General features: G+C 36.9%; 1 protein-coding gene across 2 annotated transcripts in view; it reads left to right on the top strand.

The window, feature by feature from the left end:
* LOC126262739 (exocyst complex component 2) overlaps window positions 1–25,438 on the top strand; it is a 134,666-nt gene that overhangs the window by 71,396 nt on the left and 37,832 nt on the right. For both annotated transcript variants that reach the window (XM_049959547.1, XM_049959548.1), the window contains exons 13-15: window positions 1,072–1,227; window positions 2,768–2,887; window positions 22,794–22,948. In XM_049959547.1, the coding sequence (XP_049815504.1) occupies window positions 1,072–1,227; window positions 2,768–2,887; window positions 22,794–22,948 (431 nt within the window). The remainder of the gene's footprint in view (window positions 1–1,071; window positions 1,228–2,767; window positions 2,888–22,793; window positions 22,949–25,438) is intronic.

Here is a 25,438-nt window from a genome sequence, read left to right as displayed (position 1 = left end):
CAACTGGCCTCATAAGCCGGCTTACTGCCGGCCACAAGGCAGTTCCACATGCCACCTCAACTTATAGGGATATGCCATTGAAGACATTACATCTACGCGCCTCATCTACTTGTAGTCCCAGGTCTTCAGGAGTGGTAGTTTTGGACTGAGACTCAAGAGCGTCTGGCCTCCTGAATAGTTTTGTGGTAACGCTGTGCTGACCACTCTCTAGTATTTTTGTTTCCATCTTTTCTTTGGTGGACTTCCTTGATCAAGAGACTTGTGGGGAAACATTTTATTTTGTTATTCTTCTGTTATCAAATCCGTAGTGGGATCCATACTTTGTTTCGTATTGAAATTGTTTCGACAACTTTTGTCAACTTCTACAATGTTCTTGTTTGTTGATTTTTCCAAATAAAAACAGATAGAGGAATATTGTTTGTGTTCTGTTTCTATTACTGCAGACTCAGAAGTTATCTTTAAAGAAAAATAATGCATGATGAAAAACGCAAAGAGCACATTTTAAGAAAGAGACTAGCATAGCTAAAGAGAACATTTCTTGCCAATGTAAGTTTGCTAATATCAAACCTGGGCCTTAATTTGAGAAAAAAATTTTGAGAATATATGCCGAGAATAGTGCATCAGGATGGAGGGATTGGGAAACAGAACGAAAGCAATTGAGATGTGGCATTACAGGGTTCTGAAAATTATGGGGATTTATGTAATAAATGAGATGGTTCTCTGAAGAATCAATGAGCAAACCAATACGTGGATACCACTAGGTAGGAGGAGGGAGAGGATTGTATGACACTAGTTAAGGCAGTCTTAGAGGAAGGCTGTGATTGGAATATATACCACAAATAAATGAGGATATAGGGTACAAGTTCTACACTGAGCTCTGAGATACCTGCCTGTACACACACACACACACACACACACACACACACACACACACACACACAGTACCTTGTCACAGGCAGTAACAGAATATGCTTTATTAATTCCAATACACAGCAATACATTTTTATTAATTTGGTGGCTTTGCATTAATATTTCATTATTATTAATTTCCTCCTGTGTTTTGTTTTGCAGCCAATGCAGTTTGAAACAAAAGTGCAAGAAGTTGTACAGCTAGTAAAAGAATCTGTTCTTGCAAGTGAGCAGCGCGAGACACCACTTCTGGAGAATACTACTGCTCAGAGGGAACTCAATGCTCTGATACAGGCAATGCTGCTTAGCTTCAGTAAGGTATACACACATTGCATCATCCAGTTTACTCTATTCTGTCTTAAATAATTATAATACATTAGTCTTAAAGTGAAAGAGGCCATGTAACCTACTGCACTTAAATGTTATTTCCTCTGATACTGTTAGATGTTTTTGACAATTACAGGTAAATAGATGAAGCATGTACAAAGATCTGTTCTCTTAGATGAGAGAAAGTATTTCTTTGCACAGGTATAAGGCTGTGTGAACTTCACATCTTTTTTAAAAACATTACTATTCCACTTTTTTCAAACGTTTCAACCTGACATTGAATTATGTCTAAAGAAAAAGTCAGTTGAGAAAATTATTATTCAAAGATGACTGTGTGGCTAGCTGGTAGTTAGCTTCAGCAGGTGTTACCAATAGAAACATTGAAAAGCAGAAAATTCACTTTGAAACTTTTGTATCTCTTATATTCATACCTCGGGGATGAGAAGGAAAGGAGGGGTAAGGCACTTATATTCCAGCTCTATTACTCAGTAGCATATGATAATGTAATGATGAATGTGTCTATTAATTATGCTATATTCTACATTCTCCTTTACAAATGTAATCGTCGTAAAAACCTACACAGAGTGCATAGTTAATAAATTATTCTTAATGAAATAGTCCCTATAGGATTAAAATTTACATAAATTAGCAATTATTCTAATAAGGGCATGTGCTCTGTCCTTGTTTTTTTCTTTATAATTCATATATTTCATTTTTTCATCCAGTTGGTGCAGAGTAGTTGAGTAGTATTTGTCAGACCTTTGCATTCCAGAATGTCCTGGACATAATACTTCCTTTGTCTCTTTTCTTTGTGCAGGGCCACAACCTTATCATTCCATTTGTGGGGAAAACTAATGATTCCGATGAACTCGCATCTCACGTGCAGTAACAAATTAGTGCACAAAAGTTTTTGTTTTCATTTGTTTACTCTTTAAAACGTGTACAGCTATGCTGATTTTAGGTGCCTATTTATAACTTGGATAATGGAAAAGCACACTACTTACAAACCTTCTGAATTTGGATAAATGTACATTGGTGGTAAATTGTTCAAAGCGAAGAATGTTGTAATGTGCAGTATTCCAGTTATTGATTCAGACAAAACTCATACAAGCTTATTACATCAAAAATATGTATAATCATTATCAATAACAACAGCCATTTGATCCTCACTGCTGAATGGCAGCCTCAGGTCTTTAGTTAGTCACATGCCTGTTTTTCATTTTCTGATGTTGTGTGTCTGTATTCAGCTAGGTTGTCACCCTGGCCAGGACACTATAGTATTGGTTATCAAATAAATGAACTGGTAAATCTTAGTATCTCTTTATTTTCTCTTCATTCTCTAGGTAACAGACTTTAATGAATTGATAGTTTGATGCTTATGTTTTTGTGTGAGACAGGAAGCTGTTTAATTATTTGTCAGAAATATTTAATTATCCTTTCAAAGGAAAGGATTACAAAATAAATTTTAATAATTTAAATGTTGTGTGTTTTCAGTATTGTTTATTTATAATATTCTGTGGTTTTGTTTTAGACTCTAGAAACACTAGCATTTAGCAATGATGCTATGCAAGACTTACATCCACCAGCTGTTTCACAGTTAATTGGATCTCCAGCGGTGTATAGAGGAAATGAAAAGGAAGGCAGCATTCCAGTATGTAATATCTTCTTCTTTTTTTTCATTCATAATGCTTCATTGATTTTATTGCATTAAGACGTAATATGATAAAGTTGAAAGTGAAGCCATAACACAAAAGGAAACTTGAAGTCTGCAATAAATGGCTATGTTATTGGCAACTTGTTTTAAATGTTTAGACATGCAAAATGGTGCACTTGAAGAAAAAAAGAAAGGTATCATATGACTACAGTACAATGGGTCACAGTTTGAATTGGTCAACTCATACAAATGCCTGGGTGTAACTCCTTGTAGGAATACGAAATGGAACAATCACATAATCTCAGTTGCTTGGAAAGTTGGTGGTAGACTTTGGTTCATTATAGAATACTAGTGAAATGCAGTTAGTCTACATGTGCAACCAATCATAGAATATTGCTTAAATTGTGAGAGCCATACCAGATAGGACTAACGGGCCATGTTGAATGTATACAGGGAAAGCATGAATGGTCACAGGTACGTTTGACCCGTGGAAATGCTGAAGAAATTGAATTGGCAGTCAAGTGAAGATGTATGTAAACTATGCTGAAAAAGCTAACTTACAAAGTTTCAAGAACCAGCTTTAAATGATGAATCTTGGAATGTATTACAACCCCATATTTATTGCTCCTGCAGGGATCGTGAGGACTAAATTAGATGAATTACAGTGTACATGGAGACATTTAAACAGTCATTCTTACCACACACCATACGTGAATGGAACAGGAAGACACCCAATAACTGGCGCAGAGGGAAGTGACCGCTGACATGCACTTCACAGTGGTTTGCAGAGTATTGATGTAGATATTTTCAGCAGCAAGGGCACAAGGGGCTTGTCTCTTGATGTTCCCGTTTACATAGATGCATCTTCTGAAATCTCACACACCCTTATTTTTTCCCCTTATTTGTACACAACGTTGTTTCTGTTCCACAACAGTATATTTACAGTTCATGTAATCCACATGTTTGTTTCAGTTAGTGTTGACACAAGAACATTACAAAATAAAATATAAATTATTATCTAAACCTGAGAGAATACTAATCTTGCTAATAAACTGGAATAGAAGTGTAAAGATGTGAGGGTTTGTGTGTAATGTTTGTTGAATCAAGACTGATAAATTTGTGCAACTTATACATATATAAATTAAAGTTCACTGCTGTGGTTTCTGTCTATATGTTTTGGCTGGTTTCAGAAACTAGTTTAGTGATTTCAAAATGGGTTCCTTGGTGAGTAGAATTATTCACAGTGAAGGATTGTGTATGTAATTTATAAATACTTCATGTGAATTGACTTAACTATGATGGATTCAAGTCCCCTGCCTCTATGAAAATAACATCACTGCCATATAGGGTGCTGATAGTAATTACATTCAGTTATCTAATGTTGTTCTCTGAATTTTAATAATAACTTTATGCAGTGACCCATAAACAAAATTACTACTACGCCAGAGAAGTTATCTGGCTGTAGATACTTAGTGCTTTCTGTGCAAAGCTGGGCCAGGGTTATTAATTGCATATAAAATTTATTGGTACACTGGGTTGCACTTTTTAAATGGGGGGGGGGGGGGGGGGGACACAAGCTCTAAAGACTTGGATCAATAGCTGCACTATTTTATTCTTTCAGAAAATTTTAAACAACTCATTTGAGATAAAGTGTAACTGAATACCATTAGCTCTACATCTGCCTTTCAGAAGGTGGATGGGTAGCTATAATGCATCTGTCTTACTGAAGGAAGGTGGGTAGCTACCATTTTTACCCGAGTGTAAAATGTAAAATGTTCATGAATATGAGACTCACCCCCCCCTTCCCCCTTTATTTTAAGAGCCTCCTTGAGAAAAATTATTTTTAACATGTTCTTACTAGCCAAAATTACAAACTGTTTTATTTATATAAGTATTTGCTTGAAAAGTTAACGTTATAAGTACTCTAAACTTATGCACTTTACTGTTTGTCTCATTTGGATAAACAAGGAGACATAAAATAAACTAAAAGAAATGTTTTACATAAATTTTTAACTTCACTACATTTTTTGTGTGCTATGCCTGTCATCTGTGGTATCACTATTAATAATCATTATCCAAATAACACAGCTGTGATATTTCTCTCTTTTTTTGTCACAAATATTTGGCTGTTTCTTTGGAATAAGTTGTGATTTCTGAGGTGTTGGTTAGTGTAACATGAGAACATAGCTGTGACGAACATAGCTGTGACCCCCCCCCCCTCCCCCTGCCCCCGCCCCCGCCCCACACACACACACACACATCCAGATACCTAGTGGATTTTGCTTCTAAACTGACATTACTGTTATTTATACTGAATCTTTTTGACTATGGTATATTTTATAAATATGGGCGAATATTATTATGGAATTGTGGAAATTTACACTTTGGCAAGCGTAAATTATGATGGATGTAACCTAAGCTTATAGTATATTCATATATTGGCAATAGTTTGACTGTTAAGCAAAATTTCTTCAAACTTAATGTATCCCAATTAAATGTTCTGTTCTACTATTATTTAAATATACACATGAGACTAGTCACTTTTAATACTTATATATTAACACACAACTATTAACACACAACTATTATTACATGGAATAATTAGAGGTATCACTTCTTATCCTTAATTAAAAGTAAATGAATTAGATATTTCACTCACACACCACTTTTTTTGACTTTATTATAAAAATTATTTTTATCAGAAAATGCACACAATACTGTCGAACGTACAATATTATCACTTCACTTCTTCATTTGTTTTACTCCTTTTACCTTTTTTTGCCTGAATTGAAGATCAGTAGGCAAGCAGTGTGCCGAAAAAACGGCTAATTTGTATTTTCTGTAACCACCGGAAATAAATGTCTTCTCACCTTGCGAGACATTCAGACATTCAGGATAATTTTATTTAATCTTGTGAGTATTGCATTGGCACCGCAGGGAAAAAAATGTAGTGAAGAAATATCTATAACATTTATAAATTGGAAATTTGGGACTGCAATTATGAAATGAAAACAGAAATATTAAATTAAACAATTATTATTGAACAAAGTAAATAATTTGTACAGAAATCTAACATTTTGTGAATAGTTCTCACAGTTTTGAACATAACAAAGAATTGTGCCCTATTTCGGCGAAATACTTGGAAATTACAATAATCTTATCTCAACTCTGGAGTGAAAGAATAAAGCATTCATAAAAAGGTAATATTAGTACTCACAATTGGTGATAATAATAGAATGAGTAAATAAATTCCCAGCAGGAATACAAGTTTAGTTCATTCAAACAAAATGGAAGAAAATAGGAGTCTGATAGAGTAAGATGCTGTCGGAAAGGCGCGCGTTTAAAGAAAAGAGAGAAAAGACGAGCGCACATTCTTATATAGAACAAAATACAGATGATAATGATACACCGCTCTCATTATTCTGGGTGTACATACTCGCTGACTTACAGCGCAATTCATTGACTCAGTGGCTAAATTATATCTTTAAACCTTAATATTCCAATGGAAAAAGAAAATAGTATGTTATTACATCGCGGGCAGGGCACAATATTATATATTCCCAAATGTACCCTCGGCCCACTGCTCTCCTATTGGCGGTGTAGAACCCCTCATACCTCATGGTGAGTGTTGTCAACATTGCTACATGAAACTCGTAAGTACGCCATTGGCCGTTTCTAGAGTTTTAACTTTCCTGCATTAATATATACTTTCATTGAGTATTTATCCCATTTTAAAGTAGATTCAGCTCAGACTATAACTTAATTCCAACAAACTACAGTTTAAATGTGGAACTCAAGGAAGGTGGCTCAGTATGTCTATGTGAGAGTTACAGACAGTTCAGTGAAAGAACAGTACTTGTACCCCGCATAAAAGATTTCTGCCATACTCTGCAAGGCAAAGACATATTTTCAAAAACTGATCTGTTTGAGGCCTATTATCAAATACACATTGCTGAAGAAGACAAGCACAAGACAGTTATAATCACACCATTTGGACTCTATGAATTTAAAGTAATGAGTTTTGGCTTGCGAAATGCACCTAAGTTGTATCGACTTTCTTCAGGGAAAACACTGTGGTGTGACAATCGCAAATATCAGACCTTACATTCCACAAGCTTTTGGTTGTCAAATATTTCTTCATTTTCATTGTTTAGCTCATCTTGGCCTGAGGACTACAATGAAACTGCTATCTAGTAGAGTTATTTGATCAAACATAAGAACTGATGTGCGCTGATAGGCCAAATCATGTGTTAACTGCTAGAAAACCAAGATTACTTGCCACACACAATTACAATTTGAAAACTTTGTGGAACCTGATGAATGCTTCATTGTTGTACACATTGACCTCATTACATCTTTGTCACTCCTTAGGGCATGATGTACTGCTTGACTTGTACTGATTGTTCAGATACTGGATGGAAGTCATACCGGTCGAAAATATCACCTTTAAAAAAGTAGCTAAGGCCTCCTGCAGCTCAGTCTTGTAAGGTTTGGTGTTACATCATGGGTAATCACGACCAAGGAACACAGTTAAATTGCAATTGTTTAATAATTTAGGCAAAGTATGTGGAATAAAACTTCAACGTACAATGTGGTATCATCCTCAGTGCAACAGCAGTGTTGAGTGACTACATAGAACTTTGAAGTTTGCAATCCTGGACCGTGACACTTCTAAATGGACAGAAGCTGTGGATCAGTAAGGTCACATATTTTGCATATTTTCATTCAACAATATCATGTGGAATAATGTAGATACCGAAAATTGCAACCAGTCACTTTTTGAAATATTTATTTATTCCATAAAGTGATTTTTGAGTCTTTTTCAGGCTTATCTTTATATTGTGCACTGGACGTTGCATGACTGTTTCATGGCGTAATGCTGGATGCTGGCTCTGTGACAAGAAGATGGAACAGGCTTTCATGTACTGCCATGAGCACCGTTTATATGGTGACTTAGATCTAAAATTAATTCTGTACTTACTGCAACAGACTGGGCAGTTTTGTTATTAGTATCCATCTGATCTATCAGATTGCATTGTGGGTGTATTATATACAAAAAAATTATGATGTCTGTGGGAAAACAATCTCTCTCTCTCTCTCTCTCTCTCTCTCTCTCTCTCTCTCTCTCTCTCTGTGTGTGTGTGTGTGTGTGTGTGTGTGTGTGTGTGTGTGTGTGTGTGTGGTGATTTACCAATTGTCATAGTATAAGCTGATAGATGGTTACTAATAACAAATTCGCCCATACTGTCACAGTAAATACAGAATTCATTTTTGGACCCGAATTGCCATGTAAACAATACTCATGGCAATACATTAAAGCATGTTCTATCTTCTTGTCACAAAGCCAGCACTTAGCATTACACTATGAAGTGCTCATGTAACCTCCTGTGGATCATCTGAAGATGAGCCTAAAAAGGCCCAAAAACTGTTTTATGGAATGAACAAGTATTTCAAAAAAGTGACTGGTTGCAGTTTTCTGTATTTATATTGAAAGAACAGTCATGGTATCTTAAAAGTCCCCGTAATGGATAACCTTAGTATAGATAATGTTTTGGGATAAATTATTTTTGAAAAATCAAGTCTTCGTTGCTCAAAAATGTGCCATTTGAATATTATGTAATGATCATCCACAATCATCTAGTAGACATCTGTTTAAGGTGTTAGGCTTTTGACTGTGGCTTCACACCATATTTATTTCTTCGATAATTTTGTTGAAATAATCCAGTGCTGCTCAAAAGGAACGATGAAACACACAATTATAATACCAGAAGACTAAATGGCATTCATTACACCACACTTTAGCACAAGAAGGGGTACACAGAGCTGCAGTTAAAATTTTTGATTACTTACCCAGTGATACAAAATGTCTGACAGACAACAAAGTAAAATTTGAAAACCAACTGAGAAAGGTTCTCCTTGAATACTTTTATTTCGTTGAAGAATTCTGCTATTGTAATGTGTAAAAGGTGAAGGGTAGGAATTACTAATTCACGTCTGTATTATTATTATTATTATTATTATTATTATTACTATTACTTTTTTAAAGAAAGAAGATAAACTATGTGTAAATCATCAGCATGTAGCCATATTTATAAAATAATTTGTGATGTGAATATAAAATGGCCAGTTTCACATCATTTCAATTTATCATGAAAATGATCCACCAAACATGAGACTAAAAACTAACTTAAGGAAAAATTCTCATTGACTGAAAAAAATAAGCAAATGTGGCTCACATCTTTCATTTTTCAACTCTTCTTTTCAGTATAGTCTCTATTTCTTTGCACACATTTATCCCACTGTTTTGTAAGTCTGAAAATTCCATCACAGTAGAGTTTCCTGGCTGCCTGTAAACACTGATGTACTGCATTTTCCATGTTTTCCAGCATTGCTCATCATTGGCCTCATAGTTGTTCTGTCACAGAAGCAAGAAGATGAAGTAGGAGAATGCAAGTTGGGACTGTGTGTAGACTTTCCCACAAAACCACCATCATTTATTTCATAGTAATATGAACAGCATAGAGTCACACTGCAGTTGGATCTTTCTAGGTCTTTTATCTTGCAAATCATGAGATAGCATCAAAAGTTCCTGGATGCAGCAGACAGAATTATGGTGTGTGCACTTTAAAGCTTTACTGTATGATTAAATGATGATGGCGTCCTCTTGGGTAAAATATTCCGGAGGTAAAATAGTCCCCCATTTGGATCTCCGGGCGGGGACTACTCAAGTGGACGTCGTTATCAGGAGAAAGAAAACTGGCATTCTACGGATCGGAGTGTGGAATGTCAGATCCCTTAATTGGGCAGGTAGGTTAGAAAATTTAAAAAGGGAAATGGATAGGTTAAAGTTAGATATAGTGGGAATTAGTGAAGTTCGGTGGCAGGAGGAACAAGACTTTTGGTCAGGTGATTACAGGGTTATAAATACAAAATCAAATAGGGGTAATGCAGGAGTAGGTTTAATAATGAATAAAAAAAATAGGAGTGCGGGTTAGCTACTACAAACAGCATAGTGAATGCATTATTGTGGCCAAGATAGACACAAAGCCCATGCCTACTACAGTAGTACAAGTTTATATGCCAACTAGCTCTGCAGATGATGAAGAAATTGATAAAATGTATGACGAGATAAAAGAAATTATTCAGGTAGTGAAGGGAGACGAAAATTTAATAGTCATAGGTGACTGGAATTCGTCAGTAGGAAAAGGGAGAGAAGGAAACATAGTAGGTGAATATGGATTGGGGGAAAGAAATGAAAGAGGAAGCCGCCTTGTAGAATTTTGCACAGAGCATAACTTAATCATAGCTAACACTTGGCTCAAGAATCATAAAAGAAGGTTGTATACCTGGAAGAATCCTGGAGATACTAAAAGGTATCAGATAGATTAATAATGGTAAGACAGAGATTTAGGAACCAGGTTTTAAATTGTAAGACATTTCCAGGGGCAGATGTGGATTCTGACCACAATCTATTGGTTATGAACTGCAGATTGAAACTGAAGAAACTGCAAAAAGGTGGGAATTTAAGAAGATGGGACCTGGATAAACTGAAAGAACCAGAGGTTGTAGAGAGTTTCAGGGAGAGCATAAGGGAACAATTGACAGGAATGGGGGAAAGAAATACAGTAGAAGAAGAATGGGTAGCTCTGAGGGATGAAGTAGTGAAGGCAGCAGAGGATCAAGTAGGTAAAAAGACGAGGGCTAATAGAAATCCTTGGGTAACAGAAGAAATATTGAATTTAATTGATGAAAGGAGAAAATATAAAAATGCAGTAAATGAAGCAGGCAAAAAGGAATACAAACGTCTCAGAAATGAGATCGACAGGAAGTGCAAAATGGCTAAGCAGGGATGGCTAGAGGACAAATGTAAGGATGTAGAGGCTTGTCTCACTAGGGGTAAGATAGATATTGCCTACAGGAAAATTAAAGAGACCTTTGGAGAGAAGAGAACCACTTGTATGAATATCAAGAGCTCAGATGGCAACCCAGTTCTAAGCAAAGAAAGGAAGGCAGAAAGGTGGAAGGAGTATATAGAGGGTTTATACAAGGGCGATGTACTTGAGGACAATATTATGGAAATGGAAGAGGATGTAGATGAAGATGAAATGGGAGATACGATACTGCGTGAAGAGTTTGACAGAGCACTGAAAGATCTGAGTCGAAACAAGGCCCCGGGAGTAGACAACATTCCATTAGAACTACTGATGGCCTTGGGAGAGCCAGTCATGACAAAACTCTACCATCTGGTGAGCAAGATGTATGAGACAGGCGAAATACCCACGGACTTCAAGAAGAATATAATAATTCCAATCCCAAAGAAAGCAGGTGTTGACAGATGTGCAAATTACCGAACTATCAGTTTAATAAGTCACAGCTGCAAAATACTAACGCGAATTCTTTACAGACGAATGGAAAAACGGGTAGAAGCGCACCTCGGGGAAGATCAGTTTGGATTCCGTAGAAATGTTGGAACACGTGAGGCAATACTAACTTATCTTAGAAGAAAGATTAAGAAGAGGCAAACCTACGTTTCTAGCATTTGTAGACTTAGAGGAGGCTTTTGACAATGTTGGCTGGAATACTCTCTTTCAAGTTCTGAAGGTGGCAGGGGTAAAATACAAGGAGCGAAAGGCTATTTACAATTTGTACAGAAACCAGATGGCAGTTATAAGAGTCGAGGGGCATGAAAGGGAAGCAGTGATTGGGAAAGGAGTGAGACAGGGTTGCAGCCTCTCCCCGATGTTATTCAATCTGTATATTGAGCAAGCAGTAAAGGAAACAAAAGAAAAATTCGGAGTAGGTATTAAAATTCATGGAGTAGAAGTAAAAACTTTGAGGTTCGCCGATGACATTGTAATTCTGTCAGAGACAGCAAAGGACTTGGAAGAGCAGTTGAACGGAATGGACAGTGTCTTGAAAGGAGGATATAAGATGAACATCAACAAAAGCAAAACGAGGGTAATGAAATGTAGTCAAATTAAATCGGGTGATGCTGAGGGGATTAGATTAGGAAATGAGACACTTAAAGTAGTAAAGGAGTTTTGCTATTTGGGGAGTAAAATAACTGATGATGGTCGAAGTAGAGAGGATATAAAATGTAGACTGGCAATGGCAAGGAAATCGTTTCTGAAGAAGAGAAATTTGTTAACATCGAGTATAGATTTAAGTGTCAGGAAGTCGTTTCTGAAAGTATTTGTATGGAGTGTAGCCATGTATGGAAGTGAAACATGGACGATAAATAGTTTAGACAAGAAGAGAATAGAAGCTTTCGAAATGTGGTGCTACAGAAGAATGCTGAAGATAAGGTGGGTAGATCACGTAACTAATGAGGAGGTATTGAATAGGATTGGGGAGAAGAGAAGTTTGTGGCACAACTTGACTAGAAGAAGGGATCGGTTGGTAGGACATGTTTTGAGCCATCAAGGGATCACAAATTTAGCATTGGAGGGCAGCGTGGAGGGTAAAAATCGCAGAGGGAGACCAAGAGATCAATACACTAAGCACATTCAGAAGGATGTAGGTTGCAGTAGGTACTGGGAGATGAAGAAGCTTGCACAGGATAGAGTAGCATGGAGAGCTGCATCAAACCAGTCTGAGGACTGAAGACCACAACAACAACAACAACAAACTTTAAAGAAAATAAACTGGAATGCAACCATATGCATTTCATAGGATGCCAGTTGTAACTTTCTAGAGAATGTTTTTCAGTGTTTCTTGCAATCTGGGTACTGTCTGAGACGTTCTTGAACAAAACACCCTTTGCTCCTCATCTGTGGTCAGTAGACCATGAAAATCTTGCATTAATTTAACACACATTTCAACAAGTGCATTCATGAATAAAACTGATGTCCACAATAATTAGGCAAGAGAACAAATCTCTACTTTTGCTTGACACGAAGTCAGCTAACGTTTTCTGTGAAATAAAGATGAGCGTGAATTAGGAGATGTAAATTAACAAATTAAAACCAATAGTGAATGGTAATAATAATAAACCCCGTGGAAGCCCGGGAAAAGAATTGGCCTCCGGTATGTTCTGCCAGTCGTAAAAGGCGACGAAAAGAACAAACCAGTAATAGGGCTAACCCCCCATTTAGTGTGATTAGTTGGTTCAGGACAGAACTAAAGAAGCCTCGGACAAGCGCCGTCATGGTCGGTGACGACGCTTGAACCCTATGCCCACCCACAATGGTAACGACACTGCTAGCCAACTGGAAGAGGATTTAAACCCAAATAGAGGTGTTTTGCAGGATATGCTTCCTGCAACCGCCCTAGAAGGAAAACAAAGACAGAGGATGAGATGGTCAGATGAAGTTAATCGACACCTCATGTTCTGTTATTACCAAGCAACAAACCTAGGAACCAACACAACTGGATACAGATCACAAGTATACACAACATTTATTACCAGATACTCAGAATTAAAATTTTTAACAGAACAACGACTAGCTGATCAGATTCGTGTAATAATCAAAAATAACAGGATACCCCAGTCAGAATTAGAAAACATCAAACAACAAGTACAACAAATACTGGAACAAAATAATGTGCAATCAGAAGAAGAAGAAAATACAGTAATGGACTCAAACATCCCAGAGCAAACAAACAAAGAACAACATGCATCAATTAAACAATCAGAGGAAAACGAAATCTTAAGACAGCCACCAGAACAAGCACAAATAGAATATGAAGTAACACACATGTTAGATATAGAAGAAAAATTTCAGCTGACATATATAGAATACAAAGACACAAATACAGACATTAGACCATTCTTGCATAGACCGCCAAATAACCCACAAGTTGAAGCAACAATAAAAACTATCAACACAATCATACACAACAAAATAAATGAAAGCAGAACTATGGAAGAGTTACAACTACTGGTTTATATAGGAGCACTCACTACACTAAATATACACACTAGGCAGAGATCAGAACCAACCAACACACAGAAGAAACCCACAAAACCAGCATGGCAACACAGGCTACAGATCAGAATAGAAAAACTGAGAAAAGACATCGGACAGCTAACACAATTTATAAGAAATGAAATGTCAGAAAAAAAAAAAAACGAAAAAGGTTAGGTAAAATCTCACAACAAGAAGCGATAGAGCAATTAGATGAAAAGAAGCAGAAATTACAAGCATTGGCCAAACGACTTAGAAGATACAAAAAAAGTGAAAATAGAAGGAAACAAAACCAAACATTCAACACCAACCAAAAGAAATTTTACCAGACAATAGATAACACACACATTAAAATAGACAATCCACCAAACATAACAGACATGGAACACTTCGGGAGCAACATATGGTCAAACCCGGTACAACATAACAGGCATGCACGGTGGATACAAGCAGAAACAGATACATACAAGATGATACTACAAATGCCTGAAGTGATAATTTTGCAACATGAAGTCACCCAAGCAATTAATTCTACTCACAATTGGAAAGCCCCTGGAAAAGATAAAATAGCAAATTTCTGGCTAAAGAAGTTCACCTCAACACATTAACATCTAACTAAATTATTTAACAGTTACATTGCAGACCCATACACATTACCTGATACACTTACACATGGAATAACTTATCTGAAACCTAAAGATCAAGCAGACACAGCAAACCCAGCTAAATATCGCCCCATAACATGCCTACCAACAATATACAAAATATTAACTTCAGTCATTACACAGAAATTAATGACACATAAAACACAGAACAAAATTATAAATGAAGAACAAAAAGGCTGCTGCAAAGGAGCACGAGGATGTAAAGAGCAACTGATAATAGATGCAGAGGTGACCTATCAGGCTAAAACTGAACAAAGGTCGCTACACTACGCATACATTGATTACCAAAAAGCTTTTGATAGTGTACCCCACTCATGGTTACTACAGATATTGGAAATATACAAAGTAGATCCTAAATTGATACAGTTCCTAAACATAGTAATGAAAAATTGGAAAACCACACTTAATATCCAAACAAATTAAAATAATATCACATCACAGCCAATACAGATTAAGCGTGGAATATACCAAGGAGACTCATTAAGTCCTTTCTGGTTCTGCCTTACTCTGAACCCACTATCCAACATGCTAAATAATACAAATTATGGATACAATATTACTGGAACATACCCACACAAAATCACACATTTGCTATACATGGATGATCTAAAACTACTGGCAGCAACAAATCAACAACTCAACCAATTACTGAAGATAACAGAAGTATTCAGCAATGATATAAATATGGCTTTTGGAACAGACAAATGTAAGAAAAATAGCATAGTCAAGGGAAAACACACTAAACAAGAAGATTACATATTGGATAACCACAGTGACTGCATAGAAGCGATGGAAAAAACAGATGCCTATAAATATGTAGGATACAGACAAAAAATAGGAGTAGATAACACAAATATTAAAGAAGAACTAAAAGAAAAATATAGACAAAGACTAACAAAAATACTGAAAACAGAATTGACAGCAAGAAACAAGACAAAAGCTATAAATACTTATGCTATACCAATATTGACCTACTCATTTGGAGTAGTGAAATGGAGTAACACAGACCTAGAAGCACTCAATACACTTACACGATCACAATGCCACAAATATAGAATACATCACATACATTCAGCAACAGAAAGATTCACATTATGCAGAAAGGAAGGAGGAAGGGGATTTATCGACATAAAAAACCTACATTATGGACAGGTAGACAATTTAAGAAAATTCTTTATAGAACGAGCAGAAACTAGCAAAATACACAAAGCAATCACTCATATAAATACATCGGCTACACCACTACAATTTCATAACCACCTCTACAACCCTTTGCCGGCCGCGGTGGTCTCGCGGTTCTAGGCGCGCAGTCCGGAACCGTGGGACTGCTACGGTCGCAGGTTCGAATCCTGCCTCGGGCATGGATGTGTGTGATGTCCTTAGGTTAGTTAGGTTTAAGTAGTTCTAAGTTCTAGGGGACTGATAACCACAGCAGTTGAGTCCCATAGTGCTCAGAGCCATTTTCTACAACCCTTTAGATCACATAACATCAACAGATACGAAGAAAGTAAATTGGAAAAAGAGAACACTACATGGCAAGCACCCGTATCATCTAACACAGCCACACATCGATCAAGACGCATCCAACACATGGCTAAGAAAAGGGAATATATATAGTGAGACGGAAGGATTCATGATTGCAATACAGGATCAAACAATAAACACCAGATATTACAGCAAGCATATTATTAAAGATCCCAATACCACAACAGATAAATGCAGACTTTGCAAACAACAAATAGAAACAGTAGATCACATCACAAGCGGATGTACAATACTAGCAAATACAGAATACCCCAGAAGACATGACAATGTAACAAAAATAATACATCAACAGCTTGCCTTACAACATAAACTTATAAAACAACACGTTCCCACATACAATTATGCACCACAAAATGTACTGGAGAATGATGAATACAAATTATACTGGAACAGAACCATTATAACAGATAAAACAACACCACATAACAAACCTGACATCATACTCACCAATAACAAGAAGAAATTAACACAACTAATTGAAATATCCATACCCAATACAACAAATATACAAAAGAAAACAGGAGAAAAAATTGAAAAATACATCCAACTGGCTGAGGAAGTCAAGGACATGTGGCATCAGGATAAAGTTGACATTATACCAATTATACTATCAACTACAGGAGTCATACCACACAATATCCACCAGTACATCAATGCAATACAGCTACATCCAAACTTATATATACAACTACAGAAATCCGTAACTATTGATACATGTTCAATTACCCGAAAGTTCCTAAATGCAATATAACATATACCGTACAGTTAAAAGGGAGTCATGCTTGATCAAGGTCCGCGTCACTTTCCATTTTTGACCAGACATAACGTCTGAGAAAAGAAAGAAATAATAATAATAATAATGATCTGACCATGTAAGGGATCATCCAGTTTTCAAATCTCTGTTTTCCATTTGTAGATTCAATTTGTCCAAATTTGCTACTGCTTGGATGGTTTGTGCATCTACTTTATCATCAAAAAGCAATTAGAGAGACAAATACAAACTACAAATACAAATGATGACTAAATTCCCTAATATCCCCATAATTTTGACTCATTAAAAACCAAGTAGACAATAATTTTGTCAGTGTTACAGTTACTGACATTGATACTTTCCCAGTTTTCTGTCTCAAATGCTTAAAAACTGCTATGTCAGGATTGCTTGTTACACCATGTACTTTACATTCAAATCCACATTTTAAAATAACTTCATAAATGAAATGATGGCATGAGAAATATAACTTCTCCCTGTCCATGTTTTGTTCAAGTAAAATACATGCCCCATTAAGATGGCCAGTGTTTGAGACAGATGTTACTTTAGAGAATTTGTACATTGTCTTCACTGCCACAATACTTTGTTGCATTCCAAACAGCATTCACTTGTACTTTACCAAAACAATTCTGTAATTTTGGAACACCAATGAGCTGTTCACTGTCCCAATGATTCAAAAGTTTACCATTCCAATGGAAACAAGAGGAACTGCAGAGATATATTCTTGAAAGCTGATTTTATTGTGTCAGATAATTTTCTTCTCTTCTTCTGTCTGAAGAGAAGATTTATTAATACAAGGCTCTTTGGCTTTGTGACTCTGCTGTTGCCTGAAGAATATACACAGAATCTCTTACACTTAGCTGGCATCTATCCAAGGCAGCCACTAATTTTTCAGTAATAAAATCTTTCGTACCTTGTCTTGCAGCATTTTCCAATGAAATGCTCTCAGAAATATGTTCTCAGACCTCTCCATCACCAATGTAAATTTCATCTAAACTTGAAAATGTCCTGTCTGAATTCTTCAGACTATGAAGGTGGAAGTGCAGCAGATGATGCAGAAGTAGTTGCTTTTCACATTTGTTTGTCATGCCTTTTCTTTTCTTCCAGTTTTCTCAGCGTCACCCTTTCTTCTTTACCTGCAAGTGTTTGGTGTACTCCTGCCAGGTAGCCTTTATGCCATGGCTCTGTCTGTTGAAGTAAAAATAACTTGTATTTTTCTGTTTTTAGGGCATCCTCTTCACAGCACTTAAACTCGTCTTGACACTTTCACTCGAAAACAAGTTAATAAATTTTTGTGAATAATGCTGAGTAGCTCGTGTCAGAATTTTTGCTTTCTTGCAAAGTATAGTGCACTTGTGAACCACAAGATTAGCACTTTTCACTAACAGTTAATTTTACTTCCTGTATGCTATAAAAGAAAACTTCCCGCACTTGTCCATTTGATGATGAATTGTGTACAGGTATATGATGATCTATAAACAACTGACTGCACTACATGGGCACTTACTGATAAGCTGACATGACATCAGCACAATGTCTCTGAACAGTATGAAAGAGCATGTTCCTCACATGCTCAAGTCAGCTGAGTTACAGTGCTTCGATTGCGATAAAATTTTGTACAGACATGTTTTAGAATCATTCAAACAGTATTGAAGGGTGAACGCTCAAAAATATTGATGTTTGAAAATAATGCAGTTTGGGCGCTGCTGGAAGTGGATTTGTGCTTATCAATTTCCAGTAAGCTACTAAATAACAGAAGTCACGCATTGAAGATATGCATATATTCTTCCATCTCATACAATCGCAGAAAATCCCGAATAGCAACTGCCTGCCATTATAGAGTTATGATAATTACATCAAGTATTGCAAATTGATAGCCAGTTCAGGGCTCTCTCTCTCTCTCTCTCTCTATCTATCTCTATCTCTATCTCTGATTTCAGAGCACACTTGCATATATTCTTCCATTCAGAGCACACTGTCCATCTCCCTTTCATGTTATAGTTCATTGTCATGGTATACACTATTCCATGGAGTGTGGCATGCCTGGAAGGCAGTGGTGCAGCTGCGTGGAGTAATTGCTAAACCAGCAGATGCCACAAATTGTTGCCTTGTCATGCAGAAATGCTGCGTCCATCTCTGCTTGTTTACTTGCACAGATAATACAAAATCTCTACATATTGTGTGTATCCAAACTTACTAAATCAAATAATAAAAACTAATAGCATGTTTGGTGAGCATTATTAGTCAGTAATTTAAATATTGTGCAAAATATCACTTCACTGAAGTTGTATGTTACACCTCAAGTGGAACATCTCAATGTGCTCTAGAGCAAATTCCAATTTTTTGTTTTGTTTTTGCAGTTTGCTTTTGGACAATTATCTACTAAATATTAAAATTTATTGCACAGGCTACATTTTTCAAATTCATATTATTCAGAACAGTAACTTATGCTTTGCTGATTCCAATCATGTCTTTAGTTTTGCTGAGGAATATTTATTTTACAGAAGAGCTTGATGTTAGAATCTCACAGTAACACATTCTCTAATAGTCTCCACCAATCATCTTTTGCTGGATCATCATCCTATATTGACTTAAAGTATTGTATTTCCTGGTTATAGAATTTTGATTGATACTACTTATATACCATGTTTAGGAAGCTATTTTAACTTGAAGATTTCAGTGTCTGTGTATAAAAACGTAGTACCGTAATGAGTAACATACTGTTTAAATTCCATTCCAGAAAAATAAAACCTAGTTAATTAATGTTTAAAAATAAATATTGAATACTAAAGGTGCAAGGAATTGTAGTTATACTGTATTCTTAACTATAATCACAATTGACATAAACTGTGTGAGATGTACCTGTTAAAATGATTTTTGAGTTCTATTGTACTTGGAGTGATGTAGGCATATTAAAAACTTGAATACACAGTATTGATGTTCCACAATAATATTTGTTTATTTTTTCACTACTAACCGGCTTTCAGCTTTCTAGGCTGTCATCAGATAACTTAATAGTAGTACCATCAGATATCTTAATAGTAGTGTTAAGTTATCTAATGACGGCCTAGAAAGCCGAAAGCCAGTTAATTACAAACTATTATATATATTTTGTTGTGGAACTCATTATTGTGTATTCAAGTTTTTAAGATTTTTGAATTGCTGATATAAATGCAAGCTTGGACTATATACATTTTTTTTTGTGTTTCATTGATGTTTTTTCTTTCTTTTTATCTAGGACAGTAATGTTTATGAATATAACAGAGGGAAACATTCCACGTGGAAAAAATATATCTAAAAAGAAAGATGATGAGACTTACCAAACAAAAGCGCTGGCAGGTCGATACACACACAAACAAACACAAATATACACACAAAATTCAAGCTTTCGCAACAAACTGTTGCCTCATCAGGAAAGAGGGAAGGAGAGGGAAAGACGAAAGGATGTGGGTTTTAAGGGAGAGGGTAAGGAGTCATTCCAATCCCGGAGCCTATCCTTGTAACCGCCCCCGGTGCAAAACCTGTCCCATGCACCCTCCCACCACCACCTACTCCAGTCCTGTAACCCGGAAGGTGTACACGATCAAAGGCAGAGCCACGTGTGAAAGCACCCACGTGATTTACCAACTGACCTGCCTACACTGTGATGCATTCTATGTGGGAATGACCAGCAACAAACTGTCCATTCGCATGAATGGACACAGGCAGACAGTGTTTGTTGGTAATGAGGATCACCCTGTGGCTAAACATGCCTTGGTGCACAGCCAGCACATCTTGGCACAGTGTTACACCGTCCGGGTTATCTGGATACTTCCCACCAACACCAACCTATCCGAACTCCGGAGATGGGAACTTGCCCTTCAGTATATCCTCTCTTCTCGTTATCCGCCAGGCCTCAATCTCCGCTAATTTCAAGTTGCCGCCACTCATACCTCACCTGTCTCTCAACAACTTCTTTGCCTCTACTCTTCCACCTCGACTGACATCTCTGCCCAAACTCTTTGTCTTTAAATATGTCTGCTTGTGTCTGTATGTGTGGATGGATATGTGTGTGTGTGCGAGTGTATACCTGTCCTTTTTCCCCCCTAAGGTAAGTCTTTCCGCTCCCGGGATTGGAATGACTCCTTACCCTCTCCCTTAAAACCCACATCCTTTCGTCTTTCCCTCTCCTTCCCTCTTTCCTGATGAGGCAACAGTTTGTTGCGAAAGCTTGAATTTTGTGTGTATATTTGTGTTTGTTTGTGTGTGTATCGACCTGCCAGCGCTTTTGTTTGGTAAGTCTCATCATCTTTCTTTTTAGATACAGTAATGTTTATTTTAGATATTTATTATTGAATGATTGATTAAAAGTTTTTGTCGAGTGGGTCAAGGTAGAAGAGTTGAACTGAAAACCTTTGTTACAGGTGAGGGCCAGAGTTCAAAGGAATGTAATATAATTATTAACAATAGTGACTGATGCTTTGTCTGTAATTGCAGTGTGACATTTTTGGACTATGAATTGCATTTGCCACTCAGTGAACTGTGATTTGTGAGTTATTTGGCCAAATGTCTGCACAAGAACTGCATGGAAGCAAATTAATGTTTTTGTATGAACTATAATCAATTCAACAATAAGAAAGGGTAGATGGCTACTTGCCACATAGAGAAGGCTTTGAGTGGGAGAGAGGCACATTGGAAAAAACACTGTTCGATAATAGTTAGCTGTCATATAAAGTCCTTCATCTCATGTAGAGAAAACTAAACACACACATTCATAACTCACACACACAAGAAATTGAGATCTGTTTCTGGGCAAGATGGGGGAGAGTAATTTCAGTCCATGAAGGCCTCAGTGAGGCCCTTAACATATCTGGAGAGGGACTGCTCATCATTACAGATATGGCAGCTGCAGCAGGCTTTGTCGTATGGAAGGAACTTCTTGGAGTAGAATGGTTGGCAGCTGTTGACTGGAATATTGTTGGTGGTTGGTATGTTTGATTTGGATGGAGGTACTGATGTAGCAATCATTGAAGTGTTGATTGACATCAAAGAAGGCGACTTTTTAGGCTGAGGAGGGCTAGGTGAAGTGAATGGAGGAGAGGATGTTGAGGTACTGGAGGAATGTGAATAGGGTGTCCTCACCTGTGGTCCATTTGATGAAGTCATCAGTGAATGTGAACCAGGTAAGGGATTTGAGTTTCTGGGTAGTTAGGAATGCTTCCTGTATATAGCCCATAAATAGATTGGTATGGAATGGTGCCGTGTGGGTGCCCACTGTTGTACAATGGATGTTTTTGTTGGTGACTCCTTCAATGGAGAAGCAATTGTGGGTGAGATATGGTTGGTCATGGTGACCAGGAAGGTGGTTGCAATTAGGAGTGTGTTAGGCATTGGGACAGGTAGTATCCAGTAGCCATAAAGCCCTGGGAATTGGTGATGTTAGTGTAGGGGGAAGTGGCATCAACAGTGATGGACAGGGTGCCAGTTACTAAAGGAACAGGAACTGTGGAGAGTCAGTAGAGGAAATGGTTAGTCTGTTTTATATAGGTTATGAGTGGTAGGTGGAGGATGCTGATCCACAAGGGCAGAGATTTTCTCTGTGATGGCGCAGGAATCCATCCTTTGGGGTGGATTCCATTTTCCATTGTTTGACTGTAACTTTTTTCAATATGTTAAGTTTCGAACAATCTTCTGCTGATGAGCTCTTTATTCACTAATTGCTTATAAAAGTTTGTTGAACATGACTGTTTTGCTTGTGGAAATATGTGCTCTCAATAGTGTTCATATAATATTTATAGGTTGAAACATTACAAGCTGTAAATAATGGAGGCATCTTCAGTATTGGTACAAACAGCTAATTGTGGTTTTGAAATCTGCTTCAAACTTTGAATATATTTCCCCTCGGGAGGGGGAGGGGGGGAGGGGGAGAGGGATGGAGAGAGAGAGAGAGAGAGAGAGAGAGAGAGAGAGAGAGAGTGAGTGTGTGTTTTTAAATAATGATATGTGATTTGTAATTAATCTCTATAATTGATTTACAGGTTTGGGAACACCGCTTATTGACAACACTTAGTAATTGCCAGTACACTTCTCGGGTAGTTCTCCCACGTCTCTCAGAGTTGTTTTCCCACAATGGCTTCCCATCACTGACACTTCCAATTGCAACTGTTCAAAGTGCACTTTCAGCTCTGGACAGGTAAGTAACAATATTGTGTCTCATAGTTTCCTTTTTATTCGTATGGATGCACTCGGAAAGAAGAGATGATATGTGTAGAAGTAATCATGTATTTTTCCCATAGTAGAGGTAAAAAAAGTGCTATGAGCTAACGCACTAAGAACTAGCAACTTCGGTGTAAGGAATTAAGGTACCTTTAACAGTAATTACTTTGACTGGAAACGGGCACTGTTTTTCTTTTATGTTATTTTTGTTTTTTGCTTCTTATTTGCACATACTCAATTTTTCGTTGGTACTGCACACCAAATGCCTAATTAAGTAGTTAAATTGTAAAAGAAAAATCATGATAAACTTTTATCACTAAAATGGGTCTGTTCAATGAAAACACTTATATTAATGTCATCATCATCACCACCACCACCACCACCACCACCACCACCACCACCATCGTGATCTACTAGGTAAATGTCTCCTTTAGATTTATTTCATCCATTACAGTCTTAAGCTGTTTATGTTAAGTTGCTCTTCAGTAATGACACTTGCATAGCTGTAGTTTTCTTTGAAGCACTATAACTTAATTTTTTTAAGAATTATGGAACATTAATCTCATGATGGACTTTTGCAAACTATTTTGTATGTGTACTGAAGATATGTCAAAAATTTAGTTAACATTAATTTTATGCTAATAAAGAACAACATAACATCACAATTGTATTTATGTAAATGAACAGCTGTATTTATATGGTGTTCGGACCTTGTAACTGAAAGTTACTATCAATTTGGGCCAAACATCCGTAGTACAGAAAAGTTATTTCGTACTATGGTTCTGTGAAAGAGATGGTAGTATACATGCCAGTTAACTCTACTTAATACATGCTGGACAGGGCAGCGCTGTAACAAAAATGTGACAAATAATAAGAAATAACATTTATTAATAGTTATCATACAAAGCTTTACTTAACTTTGCTAACAGTTTGGTGTGTGGCACTTGATGTCCTATGCCTTATACAATGAAATCTAAATAAAATAAAAATGACTCTAAAAATGCTTGTTGGTTGCTGAAAAATCCTGTAGCTGTTTTTGGAGTTTTTTTTTTTTTTATTTCCACATTCACAACATGTTTCGGGCCCAGTCTAGACCTGTCTGCAATTAAAATTTCGGATTACACTCTTACCATAATATAAATGCAAGTATACACAATTTCAAGGTTCCCAAATGTACAAAGTGATAAAAATACAAAATGAAATCAGCTGGATATAACTGTTTGTGTGGGTCAAACTCCTTAAGCTGTCCTTGGTGCAACAGATTTTTATCAATGATAATGTTGCAGTAGCCCTCCCCATGATTTTGTTGCATTAGTATTTCACTTCCTGTCAGATTAGGTTCATATCGACCTGGAGGTCCTACTGATGGGATTGACTTTTTGAAACACTCTATGGAGTGATGTAGGTTGAGGTCCAAGTGTAGTGCGTAGAGAATTTTGGGGGTAAACTCTAGAAACACATGGTTCTCTACCATCTCGAACACCCGATGTTTTAATGACGAGGGTGAGAGAGCTTTTTTACAGCGCCACACACATCAGTGTGTGCAGGAGGGACAGCTGTCACGAGAAGCCAGGAGCTGCGTCAGACGAGCGGCCCCGACAAGTGGTTACTAGCAGCGCCTTGGAATTTATATCAAAAAGTCAAAGAGTGTTTGTATAATGTTCTGTGGTTTGTGGTGTCATGAGGATTGTTATAGAGACAGATGAGGCATGTATTGTATAGAGACTCTTACTTCATGCCTTGGCTTTGCATGAGACAGCATGTATGTAATTGTATGGGTGTTTTGTCAATTCTGACATTTATTTTGGAACCAGTTGGATTGCTGGAGCTTGTACAGAATAATTGTTACTTTGGGGATGAGAGTTGAGAATATATTGTTGTTGAACTGAGAAGATTCTATGAGTACATGACTTATTTCAAGAATAGAGAGTTGGTTAATATTGTTGCAGAAGGAGCCGTTGTGTAGTGGTTATGATACTAGATTGTTGCATGGAGGGTTGTGAGTTCATAACTCCACATGGACTGAAACATTTTAATTTCTATATTCGGTTCGAGTACATTCTAGAAGTATCCACAAATGGCAGGAATCATTATACTGGAATGTTCTGTAGCTGTATATACAGGATGTTACAAAAAGGTACGGCCAAACTTTCAGGAAACATTCCTCACACACAAATAAAGAAAAGATGTTATGTGGACATGTGTCCGGAAACGCTTAATTTCTATGTTAGAGCTCATTTTAGTTTTGTCAGTATGTACTGTACTTCCTCAATTCACCGCCACCGCTACCGTAATGTTGACTTCGGTGCTTGTGTTGACATGCGACACATTGCTCTACAGTACTAGCATCAAGCACATCAGTACGTAGCATCAACAGGTTAGTGTTCATCACGAACGTGGTTTTGCAGTCAGTGCAATGTTTACAAATGCGTAGTTGGCAGATGCCCATTTGATGTATGGATTAGCA

This window comes from Schistocerca nitens, chromosome 6 (assembly GCF_023898315.1).
Source record: "Schistocerca nitens isolate TAMUIC-IGC-003100 chromosome 6, iqSchNite1.1, whole genome shotgun sequence".
In the NCBI taxonomy this organism is placed as follows: domain Eukaryota; kingdom Metazoa; phylum Arthropoda; class Insecta; order Orthoptera; family Acrididae; genus Schistocerca; species Schistocerca nitens.
This window is presented reverse-complemented; position numbering and strand designations above follow the sequence as displayed.